The sequence below is a fragment of the Carya illinoinensis genome, chromosome 16 (assembly GCF_018687715.1).
Source record: "Carya illinoinensis cultivar Pawnee chromosome 16, C.illinoinensisPawnee_v1, whole genome shotgun sequence".
NCBI lineage: Eukaryota > Viridiplantae > Streptophyta > Magnoliopsida > Fagales > Juglandaceae > Carya > Carya illinoinensis.
Genome location: NC_056767.1, coordinates 15,154,775 through 15,168,878, shown reverse-complemented (window position 1 = coordinate 15,168,878; position 14,104 = coordinate 15,154,775). Strand labels below are relative to the sequence as shown.

Here is a 14,104-nt window from a genome sequence, read left to right as displayed (position 1 = left end):
CAACTTTTTCAAAATATCAAACAAAATAGAAAAAACAATTCAACTTTTTCAAATTCTCAAAAAAAAAATTATATTCTAATTGTGATGACCCGCTTTTAAGTGTATTTTCGCTGAAATAATTGTTTTTATTTTAATTAATATATCAGATATTTTATTTTATTTTAATTGCGTTTTTAAAGTCGGTTTTTAATTTATTTTAATTTATTTGAGGTTGTGTTTTATTTCTTTTAGTTGTTTTTGTGGTTTTAATCTTTTTGGCGGTTTGTTTCTTTTTCCCGGAGTGAGGACTGGACCTCATTTCTTTTCACATCTTTTTTCTTTTTTTCTTTTTCTCTTTTTCCTTTTTTCTTTTTTTTTCTTTTTTCTCTTTCTTTTCTCTCTCCTCTCTCCCGCTCGACTCGGACCCCCCCCCCCGTGCTCTCTCTCTCTTCTCTCTCTCTCCCTACGCCGGCGTCACCTTCCCTAAGCCCTACCGCCGCCGTCCGGCCACCGTTCGGCCTCCCACCGGTCCCATTCTCTTCCTCTCCTTCCGGTCTACCTTCCCTCCAAAACCCACCCCCAACCGGCCGGCCATTTGGCCGGAAAAAGCTTCCAAAGGGCGCACGGATTTTGCTCCGATCCGCCGCCGTCGCTCCACCTCCGGCCACCATTTCTTCACCACTTCATCACCGACTCCTTGCCGTCCTAACCCACCTATTTCCGGCCTCCAACGACCACCGGAACAGCTCCTACGAGCTTAGTTTCCGTTTTGGGTAATCCGGCCATTTCCGGCCATTCCGCCGCCACCCACGGCCGTCCGTCACTTCCAATAGCTTCACAACCACCTCTAGACCATTCCCTATCAATTTCGTGACCTAGTTTGTCCCCGTTCAAAAGTGGGTTTTTCGGACCCACGGCCACAGTGAATTTTCACTGTGACGTTGCTGTTTTTCCGCCGTTTGCAACGCCTCGTGTTTTCTAAAATTGCCGTATAGCGCTGTAAGTATTTTCCAAACCCTATTTTCAGATTTAAATATATATTGCTCATTCAATTTATTTATTATCTGTTGTTGGTTGTTGATTCCGGACTGAGTCCGAGGAGTTTCGGGGGTCGGATGGATGGAGGATGGAGTTGCTTGATTATTTGATTTACGTGATTGGATCATTTTAATGTGCTTTGTTATGGCATTACATGATGCATGCACGTGTGTTGTGGGTTTATGAGAAAAGCCTGTGTTTTGGCGTGAGTGTGTTGCGGGTGCGTGTGTATCACGAGCCCAAGCCGGGATGGGTTATTATCTCGGTGGAGCTCCTCTGGTCACTCGGGAGCGGAATAAACTGAGTGATGTCCCCTGAGTTATCGAAAGCGATAATGGGAGCGGGACTAGGGGGTGCTTGGCTACGAACGCGCCGGGCGCGGAACCGGGCATCGGCCTACTCACCGACTCCGTGGCCCTTCGCTGGCGAGGGCTAGAGGATGCTTGGCTACGCACGCGCGGGGCGCGGAACTGGGCATCGCTCGTTGGGTGTCACATGCGTGGCGGTACTCTGCGGTGTGACACTGGAGCCAGGGTGTGCGGATGACCCCTAGGGGAGGTCATGGTGCATACGGTTAAAATTGGATAATGGTTTGAGATGTCAAATGTGTCTTTTGGCGTGCGTGGAAAACTTGTGTTTTACGGGTTTGTGCATTGGGCATGTTTCATGCATCTTGTTTGAGTTATATGTGTTTTTATCTGGTAGTGTTTGGGTTTTACTTACCTGCGGTACCATTCGTGGTTCCGTAGCTTTTGGTGCAGGAGATGAGGTTGAGGAGGAAGAGGCTGAGCCCGAGGATGCGGCTCCGCCGGGTTGCTGATGTTATCTTTTTATTTGTTTAAAACTGTATTTGTGGTATATGTAATATTTTATCTATGTACGTTTTAAACAGCTTGTATTATGTTAAGAAAAATTCTGGTACTTAGTTATGACTTTCTTATCCGCTGCGTGTTTCTCTGTACACTTTTGCTGCCTTGCACACACTCGGCACCCGTCGTTGGGGTGGTGACCCGGGTTGTCACCATCCGGACGTCTCAATTTCCCCCTGTTCGGGCGTGGGGATTTTGGGGGCGTCACAGGTGGTATCAGAGCGGTTTGGCTCTGGGTAAAACCACAAGTCCCATAGGTAGTACCAGAATGTTTTTAAAGTTGTGTTTTAAAATTATGTTAAGTATAGTTGTTTTATTTGTTTTATTTGTTTATGTTTGGTTGCTTGTTTTATTTAGTTATGTTTTGGCATGCGGGTTTCTTTTGTTTCTTGTTGCGTGGTGCTGTTTTGTTTTGTTGGTTTTATGATGGTTTTATTTGTTTTCTTAAAGGAGGGTCAAGAGTGGTATTGGGACAGGAATATGGGGAGACCAGGTAGACCAAGGAAAAATACTCAGGAACCGCAAGACAATACATCCAGGGATGACTCCATAGCCGAAGCAATTTGGCAGATGACGGAGTTCATGCAACAGAATATTAGGCCACAACAGGCAGGGCCTTGGCCACCACAAGGACCTTGGCCACCACAAGGGGGTCCTTGGCCACCATCAGGAGGGCCCTATCCACCGTCAGGAGAGCCTTGTCCGCCACAGGGAGTGTATTGGCCACAACCAGGAGGTCCCTGGCCATATCAGGGAGGGCCTTGGATGTATCAAGGAGGGTCCAGTAGCATGGTGCAAGCTGGGTGCACCTATGAGCGCTTCTTGGCGCATAGGACTCCACACTTCAATGGGAATGAGGATCCACTTCAGGCTGGGAAATGGATCAAAGATTTGGAGAAGACTTTTGAGGTGAGTGGGTGCACTGAAGCACAACAAGTACTCTATGCCAGCTACCTCTTACAAGGTATCGCTTCTGATTGGTGGGATACCAGGAGGGTGATGTTGGAAGCTGAACTGGGATCTTTCGCTGCGGTGACCTGGCAGCGTTTCAAGAAGGAGTTCAATGACCGCTTCTTTCCCGCATCGGTAAGGAAGCAAAAGGCAAGAGAATTCTCTAATCTGGTCCAAGGGGGCGCAACAGTGGAACAATACGCCCGGAGGTTCATAGAACTGGAGCGGTTTGCTCCTCATCTTGTTGCCACAGAGGAGCTGCGAGCTGAGCGTTTTCAGGAGGGACTACGCCCTGATATACGCCGATTGGTGGTCAGCCATCGGATATCCACTTTTCAGGAGTTAGTGGATGTGGCCACCCTTATAGAGCGGGAAAATAATCTGTGTATGGGATCCCCTTCAGGGCAAAAGAGGCGGAGTTTTTCTGGTGAAGGAAGCAGCTCGGGTTCGCCTCAGAAGTTTGTTCAGCGGACTGGAACCCGATCTCAAGCATCCTCCAGTGTTCGCATGGGAGGACGTATGCCTGTTTGTGGGGTTTGTAATAGAGCTCATGAGGGCGAGTGTCGCACGAGTAGCGGACCCCAGTGTTATCGGTGCGGTCAAGTGGGACATATAGTTCGGGATTGCCCCGTCAGAGCTCAAGGAAGCCGTGGAGGTAGACACGGTGGAAGAACCAACCCGAGACAAGCAGTATAAGCCCGGGTTTATGCAGTCACACCCGGAGAGGTGGATGTTGAGGCACCAGCGACCCATGATGCTGGAGTAATCACAGGTATGGATTAATTTAATTTTTTTAAGTTGGATTTAATTTTTGGTGCATTTGGTTTCTTCGCTGTTTTTTTTGGATTTTATGGGTTGTGTGTTTGGTTCAGGAAGAGTTCGTTTGTATGAGTTTTATGCTTGTACCTTGTTTGATTCTGGTGCTTCACGATCGTTTGTGTCTTCCACATTTGCTCGGGTGTGTAACTTGGTCACGGAACCGTTGCCGAAGGCTATGGTAGTGGCACTGCCCGACGGCGAGATGGTGTGGTGTTCCAAGGTTGCTTTGGGATGCCCGTTAAATTTTGAGGGAAGATTTTTGGATGCTGATCTGGTGGTATTCAAGCTGTTGGGTTTTGATATCATCCTCGGGATGGATTGGCTATACCGATATTCTGCGACTATTAATTGCAGAAGTCGGACAATTAGCTTTCAACTTCCGGATGGTGATTGTCTGGAATTTGCGGGGAGTAGATTAAAAGAAAAGCCGATGATTATATCGGCGATACAGGCAAGAAGAGAGATTGCATGGGGAGCGGATGCATTCTTGGTTCAGATGGTGTCCACGCCGTCTGAGAAGAAGTCCTTGGCAGACATTCCAGTTGTGGAAGAGTTCCCCGATGTGTTTGTGGATGACTTGCCCGGACTACCCCCCGTGCGAGAGATGGAGTTTGTTATAGACTTGGAACCTGGAGCGGCTCCTGTGCATAAGGCTCCTTACCGCATGGCACCGGCTGAATTGAAAGAGTTGAAGACTCAGTTGCAAGAGTTAGTAGAGAAGGGGTTTATTCAGCCTAGTACGTCGCCGTGGGGTGCTCCAGTTTTATTTGTTAAAAAGAAAGATGGAACCCTTCGTATGTGCATTGACTATAGGGAGTTGAACAAGGTGACCATCAAAAATAAATACCCTCTCCCGCGGATTGATGACTTGTTTGACCAACTTCAAGGAGCAGCGGTGTTCTCTAAAATTGATCTGAGGTCAGGATACTACCAGCTGAGAATCAGAGAGCAGGATGTGCCGAAAACTGCCTTCAGGTCGAGGTATGGACACTATGAATTTAAGGTGATGCCATTTGGGCTAGCTAATGCTCCTGCCGCTTTCATGGATTTAATGAATCGGGTGTTCCAACCTTATCTGGATTCCTTTGTGGTAGTATTTATTGATGATATACTGATTTATTCCCGAGATATTGAAGAGCATGTGTATCATCTTAGTTTGGTACTTGAGAAATTGAGAGAACACCAGTTGTACGCCAAGCTCAGCAAGTGTGAGTTCTGGTTGGAAGAAGTTAAATTTCTTGGGCATGTAATTTCCCAGGGTGGAGTGGCAGTTGATCCCAGTAAGGTAGAAGCCATTTTGTCATGGCCACGCCCAACTACAGTACGCGAGATCAGGAGTTTCTTGGGGCTCGCCGGTTACTACCGAAGGTTTGTAGAGGGTTTTGCTCGCTTATCCGGACCTCTCACAGCTTTGACTCGGAAGAATACAGAATTTGTTTGGTCAGAGAAATGTTAGAGAAGCTTCCAGGAATTGAAGAACAGGCTGACGACGGCACCAGTGTTAGCACTCCCAGAACCGCATAAGCCGTTTGTAGTCTTCAGTGATGCGTCTAAGTTCGGTTTGGGTTGTGTCCTTATGCAGGAAGGACGGGTTGTAGCCTATGCATCTCGTCAGCTTAAGGACCATGAGAAGAATTATCCGACGCATGATCTAGAGTTGGCTGCGATTGTTTTTGCACTCAAGATCTGGCGGCATTTCTTGTATGGGGAAGCTTGTGAGGTATTTACTGATCATAAGAGCTTGAAGCATTTGTTTTCCCAGAAAAATTTGAATATGAGGCAGAGGCGTTGGTTAGAGCTAATCAGTGACTATCAGTGTGAGATCAAGTACCACCCGGGGAAGGCTAACATAGTTGCTGATGCTTTGAGCCGGAAGTCTCATTTGGAGGATGAAGCCGAACCGTCAGAAATGGATTCGTTACTTTATGGGATGAGAAGGCTCCTTATAGAGAGTTCGCAGCAAGTAGAGATTTTGTCTTCGGTTCTGGACATTCGGGTAATAGATTTTGAAGAATTGAAAGCTCTCCAAAGAAAGGATCAGAAGCTGCTGAACATCAGGAAAAGAGTCCGAAAATCTCGAGGGCCGTTGCACTATAGCATGGATAGTGATGGAATACTTCGGTTCCGAGATCGCAGAGTGATCCCGAAGGACGCAGATTTCAAAGAACGAATCATGGCGGAAGCTCATGCGGCCCCGTATTCAGTTCATCCCGGCAGTACAAAGATGTATCGAGACTTGAAGAAAAATTACTGGTGGGATGGAATGAAGAAGGACGTTGCCTTATATGTGGAGAAATGCCACACGTGTCGTCAGGTAAAGGCCGAGCATCAGAGACCTGCAGGTGTGCTCCAACCCCTCCCAATTCCTGAGTGGAAATGGGATGATATCACGATGGACTTCGTAGTGGGTTTGCCGAGAACGCCTAGTGGGAAGAATTCTGTTTGGGTGATTGTGGACCGGTTAACGAAGAGTGCTCATTTTCTGCCTGTTAACAACACTGACTCTTTGGGTAAGTTGACTCGTTTGTATGTCAAGGAGATAGTGCGACTACACGGTGTACCGAAGAGTATAGTGTCGGATCGAGACCCGAGGTTTACGTCGCAGTTCTGGAAGAGTTTGCAGGCAGCTTTGGGTACTAAGTTGAAGTTCAGTACTGCTTATCATCCGCAGACAGATGGCCAGTCAGAGCGCACCATCCAGACTCTGGAAGACATGTTGCGAGCTTGTGCCCTGGAATTCCAAGGGAGTTGGAAAAATCATTTGCCGCTCATTGAGTTTGCCTACAATAACAGCTACCATGCGACCATTCAGATGGCTCCCTATGAAGCTCTTTATGGGAGAAAGTGTAGGTCGCCCTTGTGTTGGGATGAAGTTGGGGAGAGTAGGGTAATTGGACCCGAAATAATTCAGGAAATGCAAAGCCAAGTCCGGATCATCAGAGAAAAAATGGCGGCAGCTCAGAGTCGCCAGAAAAGCTACGCTGATACCAGGAGGAGAGAATTGTCATTTGAAATTGGTGATTGGGTTTATCTTAAAGTCTCTCCCATGAGAGGTGTTAAGCGTTTTGGTAAGAAAAGGAAACTAGATCCGAGGTACGTCGGCCCTTTTCAGATTCTGGAGAGAGTAGGGTCCGTCGCCTATAGAGTTGCTTTGCCGGATTATTTTGGGGATGTTCATGATGTCTTCCACGTATCATCCCTGAAGAAGAGCTTTGGGCAGCAAGAGCCACGTTTCGTTGACCCAGCAGGTATTCAGTTGCAACCGGATCTCACTTACGAGGTTGTTCCATCGCAGATTTTGGATTGGAAGGAGCAACAATTGAGGTCCAAGACGATACCGTTGGTTAAAGTGGCTTAGGGAGATCCGTTAGCTCAAGACTTCTCTTGGGAGCGAGCAGCGGACATGAGGGAGCTATATCCATATTTGTTTGAATGATGAAGGTATGTAATTTTAATCTTGGTCTCAGTTGGTTCATGTGCGTTTGTGTGGCTTGGTTTAAGTTGGTGGTGATCTTGCAATTTCGAGGACGAAATTGTTTTTAAGGAGGGGAGGATGTGATGACCCGCTTTTAAGTGTATTTTCGCTGAAATAATTGTTTTTATTTTAATTAATATATCAGATATTTTATTTTATTTTAATTGCGTTTTTAAAGTCGGTTTTTAATTTATTTTAATTTATTTGAGGTTGTGTTTTATTTCTTTTAGTTGTTTTTGTGGTTTTAATCTTTTTGGCGGTTTGTTTCTTTTTCCCGGAGTGAGGACTGGACCTCATTTCTTTTCACATCTTTTTTTTTTTTTTTCTTTTTCTCTTTTTCCTTTTTTCTTTTTTTTTCTTTTTTCTCTTTCTTTTCTCTCTCCTCTCTCCCGCTCGACTCGGACCCCCCCCCCGTGCTCTCTCTCTCTTCTCTCTCTCTCCCTACGCCGGCGTCACCTTCCCTAAGCCCTACCGCCGCCGTCCGGCCACCGTTCGGCCTCCCACCGGTCCCATTCTCTTCCTCTCCTTCCGGTCTACCTTCCCTCCAAAACCCACCCCCAACCGGCCGGCCATTTGGCCGGAAAAAGCTTCCAAAGGGCGCACGGATTTTGCTCCGATCCGCCGCCGTCGCTCCACCTCCGGCCACCATTTCTTCACCACTTCATCACCGACTCCTTGCCGTCCTAACCCACCTATTTCCGGCCTCCAACGACCACCGGAACAGCTCCTACGAGCTTAGTTTCCGTTTTGGGTAATCCGGCCATTTCCGGCCATTCCGCCGCCACCCACGGCCGTCCGTCACTTCCAATAGCTTCACAACCACCTCTAGACCATTCCCTATCAATTTCGTGACCTAGTTTGTCCCCGTTCAAAAGTGGGTTTTTCGGACCCACGGCCACAGTGAATTTTCACTGTGACGTTGCTGTTTTTCCGCCGTTTGCAATGCCTCGTGTTTTCTAAAATTGCCGTATAGCGCTGTAAGTATTTTCCAAACCCTATTTTCAGATTTAAATATATATTGCTCATTCAATTTATTTATTATCTGTTGTTGGTTGTTGATTCCGGACTGAGTCCGAGGAGTTTCGGGGGTCGGATGGATGGAGGATGGAGTTGCTTGATTATTTGATTTACGTGATTGGATCATTTTAATGTGCTTTGTTATGGCATTACATGATGCATGCACGTGTGTTGTGGGTTTATGAGAAAAGCCTGTGTTGTGGCGTGAGTGTGTTGCGGGTGCGTGTGTATCACGAGCCCAAGCCGGGATGGGTTATTATCTCGGTGGAGCTCCTCTGGTCACTCGGGAGCGGAATAAACTGAGTGATGTCCCCTGAGTTATCGAAAGCGATAATGGGAGCGGGACTAGGGGGTGCTTGGCTACGAACGCGCCGGGCGCGGAACCGGGCATCGGCCTACTCACCGACTCCGTGGCCCTTCGCTGGCGAGGGCTAGAGGATGCTTGGCTACGCACGCGCGGGGCGCGGAACTGGGCATCGCTCGTTGGGTGTCACATGCGTGGCGGTACTCTGCGGTGTGACACTGGAGCCAGGGTGTGCGGATGACCCCTAGGGGAGGTCATGGTGCATACGGTTAAAATTGGATAATGGTTTGAGATGTCAAATGTGTCTTTTGGCGTGCGTGGAAAACTTGTGTTTTACGGGTTTGTGCATTGGGCATGTTTCATGCATCTTGTTTGAGTTATATGTGTTTTTATCTGGTAGTGTTTGGGTTTTACTTACCTGCGGTACCATTCGTGGTTCCGTAGCTTTTGGTGCAGGAGATGAGGTTGAGGAGGAAGAGGCTGAGCCCGAGGATGCGGCTCCGCCGGGTTGCTGATGTTATCTTTTTATTTGTTTAAAACTGTATTTGTGGTATATGTAATATTTTATCTATGTACGTTTTAAACAGCTTGTATTATGTTAAGAAAAATTCTGGTACTTAGTTATGACTTTCTTATCCGCTGCGTGTTTCTCTGTACACTTTTGCTGCCTTGCACACACTCGGCACCCGTCGTTGGGGTGGTGACCCGGGTTGTCACCATCCGGACGTCTCAATTTCCCCCTGTTCGGGCGTGGGGATTTTGGGGGCGTCACACTAATACTATTTTAGCTTTATAATATTTTTATATAACTTTTTCTCTCTCATTTTTTAAAACCACATAAAACATTTTAATTCAAACTATTTCACTACTATTCATAAATCATCTCACTATTATTTACAAATTATCTCAACTCATCTTTTCTCAACTTACTATCCAAATTAGTCCTTAGAAAATAACTTCATATATCACATAGGAAAATGTTAATATGCCGCCTGAATTTGCCCCCTCACATTGACCGTTCATGTATTTTAAAAAACAAAATTAATTTTTTTACTTAATAATTAAGAAAGTGACTTTTAGTATATTGGTATATATTTTTATTTTTTTTAAATATTTAAATATGTTAAAAAAATTAAAAAAAATAAAAGATTAAATTTATTCTAAGCGGCATGCCGAGCGGTTATTGCTAGGTGGAACCCTAGCAACACTCTTACATTATGTTCCCAAGAATGGCTCAATTGTCTGTTCCCGCTTGTTCATAATCTTCAAATACTTGATAATATATATATATATATATATATATATATATTATATAATTTCATTATCAAATATTAGTCAAATATAAAATTCTTTTAATTTTAAAATTTTAACATTTTCATCTCAATAATAATACTTAGATAAAGCCATGGAGAGAGTAATTACGAAGTCTATCTAAGAAATGACATTTGCAGTCATAAAATATGTAAACATTACATACTATTTTTGAAAAGAAAAATGAGTAAATATAAAACTCATATGAAAAAAATAATTTTTTTAATGATAAGCCTTATCCTTTTTCAAAAGTATTACACGGTACTTGCACAATTTATGAATATTTTTAGTATTATTTTTCATTTAATTATTACAAATTTTTCAAATTTTCAAACAAGATATAAAAAATAATACAAATTTTTCAAAATTTTAAAATAAAATAACACTAAAAATTATATTCAAACTGAATTTTTAATTTTATAATAATTATATTAAACTTCTTCTCTCTCATTTTTTAAAATCTAATAAAAGTTTTTAACTCAAATAATTTTATTATTATTCAAAAAATTCTCATTTTATCTAATTATCCAACTATGTCTTTATTGTATGGTTGGAAATGATGTTATAACATCATACATTTTGAAAAATATTGGAAGACATTGGTGGCCAACACAAGGACTTTTATGCTTGACATTTTTCACACCGCCAGATGCAATAAACGGCCAGGATTCTTGTGATTTCAGAACCCGCATTTTTATAAGCTATTTAAACAACTCGTCCTCACCGTTCATCCTCGTTCAATTGTTTGCCAGAGCACAGCTTACAGATATGTGCAGTAGTAACTCATCACCCTCAGTATCGCCGGCCCTCCCATGGAAGACGCGCCTTTCCATCCGCCTCCTGTCGGCCGCCACTGACCTCGTTCGCCGTCCTAACGGCACAATTAACCGCCGTCTCATGTCCCTCCTCGATTTTACAACACCTGCCACTCCCAAACCCATCAACGGCGTCAAGTCTTCCGACATAATCGTCGATCCCATCCGCAATCTCTGGTTTCGCCTCTTCATTCCCACGGCGACCACTTCAACTTCCCTCCCCGTTCTCATCTTCTACCACGGCGGTGGTTTCGCCTTCCTCTCTCCCTCCTCCAAAGCCTACGACGCCGTTTGCCGCCGCTTCGCAAGTGAACTCCCCGCCGTTGTTATCTCCGTCCATTACCGTCTCTCCCCAGAGCATCGTTTCCCTTGTCAATACGACGACGGTCTCGACGTCCTGAAATTTCTCGATGGCAGCCATGACGAATCGGTACTGCCCGATATGGCGGACACGTCCAAGTGCTTTTTGGCGGGTGATAGCGCGGGTGCGAACTTGGCTCACCATGTAGCGGTCAGGGCTTTTGGGGAGAGATTTCGAAAAGTAAAGATCGTCGGATTGGTATCAATCCAGCCGTTTTTCGGGGGAGAGGAGCGAACGGAATCGGAGATCCGATTATTGAGGGCGCCGATAGTTTCGTTGGACCGTACGGATTGGATGTGGAAGGCATTCTTGCCTGAGGGGGCGAACCGGGACCACGAGGCCGCAAATGTGATCGGGCCGAATGCAGTTGACATTTCAGGTTTGGACTATCCGGATACACTTGTGGTGGTGGGGGGATTCGATCCGTTACAGGACTGGCAGAAGAGGTACTACGATTGGTTGAAGAAATCGGGAAAAGAGGCGAGGTTACTCGAGTATCCAAACTCGATCCACGCATTTTATGTGTTTCCCGAGTTGCCCGAGGCGTCGCAGTTGCTTGAGCAAATCAAGGATTTCGTGACTTCATCTGCTCTAAAATCTAAGCTGCGTTAGCGAAATAAAGGTGATATTCGAATGCTGTATGTCATTTCAAAACTCTTAATCTTTTAGCTGGTAGATTGTTATTGTCACAATAACTTCCACTTGCCATGTATGAAACAGTTGAAGAAAACTTTTGAGCAATAATAGCGTAAGAAATTAAAAAAGTCATACAAATTATTGTTCGGATCTATCTTACATTATTTATATATATTTTTGGAAATTGATACGCTTTAAAAGGTTGAGAAGAGTAATTAAATTTATGAGGAGCAGTTATAGTCATGGTCAAACTATAAAATGATGCTATATAATTTTATCTAGTATTCATTTAAAAGAAAGTGAGCTGAAAAAATTAATTTTTCCTTATATAAATCTTATATTAATAATATATTTTTTAAATGAGAGTGTATTAGATTTGCATAGTCTTAGACTGTATAAAAAAATGATTTATACAGTGTTAGGATATACAAGAACTGTGTATTTATTTTAAAAATATAAATAAATTTAAAATTTATATGAAAAAATTATTTTTTAATAATAAATTTATTTATTTATTTTAAATAATACCAAGGCTTACCTATCTTAACACCGAAGAAATGATAATTGTACATTCTAGAATGTATCCTAACTTTATTTAGGGCTGTTGTGCGGTCCAATTCGTACTGCCGGGTGTGCCGCCCAATTCATATATGTATTTTTTATTTTTTTATATTTTTTAATATATTTAAATATTTTTAAAAATTATATCAATATATTTAAAATTATTAAATAAAAAATAATAATAATAAAAATTTAACCAACATTCAAATAGGTTGGTCAAGCCCAAGAGTTGCCAAGTTCTACTCTTACTTATTTCTATCAAAGCTCAATTATTGTTCTTAGAAATGTGCTACCATGCCGCTTTGCGCCATTCAAGCTGATCGCTAGGTAGTTTTTTTTTTTACACTTTTTAATTTATTTAAATATTTTTAAAAAATAAAAAATATTGATATATTGAAAATCACTTTTTTAATAATTAAATTAAAAAAATGTGACTTCTTTAATAATTAAGTTTAAAAAAAATTTGTGACCGGGGCAACGGGTGAGGGGGGCATGGTGGCTTTTCCGTTGTTCTTAAAGGGAAAGGTAGACTTGGTCGACTACCACATCATGACATGCTACAAGACAAATACATCATTTAGCCGTGCTATATCACTGAGACGAGTCCCAATAAGATCAACAAAGTAATACTGCCTTTTCACCGGAAATTATGAAACTATGGACGGGTCCACAAGACTTAACTCAGCCGTTTCGTAGAACTTTAGAATTGATCTTTGTAAATCACATTCACCAACTTTTGGGAAGGATGTATTGCATCTCCACCGACGTCACCTTTTTTGAAATGAGGGTAATAAAAAAGATATTATTTAGTTTATTTTTATAGATAAAATGAGATGTAATAGATTAAAATTAAATAAAATATTAGTAGAATATATTTTTTTAATATTTTTTTTATTTTAAAATAAAAAAAATTGAATTATTATTTATTTAATGTAAAATTTTTTAAAAATTATAATGATGATATATGAAAACAAATGCTCTTCTCAAATTTCATTAGTGAGTAAAATTCAATAAAAATCTTCATAAAATCATCCTTACAATGTCCCAACAAGCTTAAAAGAAAATTATTGTGAAGCCATATGGATCTGGTGCTTTATCTTTATCCAACCCTTAATACAATCAGCTCTGCTAGGGACAGTCACGAGATGCAACCGAGGGGCAGTCGTCTAAGCCACGTCAGTCGAGTTATTATTAAAAAAAAAAAAATAGAAAGAGAGATGCAGAGGTTGTCTTCTTCATTGGTGGGTGTTTCCGGATCAACTCCAGGTGCTTCCCCTCCTCTCAGCGTAGAAAACACTAACAACAACAGTAAGGGTAAACAAAGATGATGAACATCGCCTAAATGAAGACAACGACTATGTGGAAATATTTTTTTTATTTCTGTTTATTTTTTATTTATTGGATGTAAATCTGGATGTTTAATTTGTGTTGTTGTTCCATTTGGTGAAAATGTTTGCAAAACTAGGGCTTTTTTATTTCCTGGATTTAGATCTACTTCTCAACTTGTGTTCGTTGGAATCTATTTTTTGCTGTTGGGTTTCTCAGCTAGATATATTTCTCTGCAATTTCTATTGTTGGAGTTGTTAATGAAGAAGATTGTAATCTCTTCAGTTCTCTGTTTTTGAAATTTTTTTCCTCATGCAAGGAAGATGACGGTTGTGTGGGAGAACTTTTTTTTTTTTTTTTTTTTCCAACTGTTTCTTCAATTTCATATGTAATCTACTAGGTAGAAGGGGATGGGAACATCGAAAAGAGGGAAAAGGGGGAAGGAGGCTGAAGATGGAGAAGAAAGAAGATGGAAATTGAAATGATAAAATGGTGCGTTTGCAAATTTGTATGAAACGAACCGTTTCATTTACAACACGTTGGCACCGATTACGCGGCGACTCCCCAAGCCGTTTGCCCACAACATTTTTCTAATACAATAAGCACTTTGTCCACTTCAAATGGCCTTTCCAATCAAGTTGA

The 14,104-nt window shown here is 42.5% G+C and overlaps 1 protein-coding gene across 2 annotated transcripts; it reads left to right on the top strand.

The window, feature by feature from the left end:
* Positions 1-10,294: 10,294 nt before the first annotated feature.
* On the top strand, positions 10,295-13,684 carry LOC122298652 (probable carboxylesterase 18). Of its 2 annotated transcripts, none has more exons than XM_043108501.1 (2): positions 10,295-11,561; positions 13,275-13,684. In XM_043108501.1, the coding sequence occupies exon 1, from the start codon at positions 10,310-10,312 to the stop codon at positions 11,549-11,551; it is 1,242 nt and encodes a 413-aa protein (XP_042964435.1). In that variant the 5' UTR covers positions 10,295-10,309; the 3' UTR covers positions 11,552-11,561; positions 13,275-13,684. The 2 variants fall into 2 exon arrangements, with proteins under 2 accessions (XP_042964435.1, XP_042964436.1); XM_043108502.1 differs by having other exon boundaries at positions 13,269-13,684.
* The last annotated feature ends 420 nt before the right edge of the window (positions 13,685-14,104 follow it).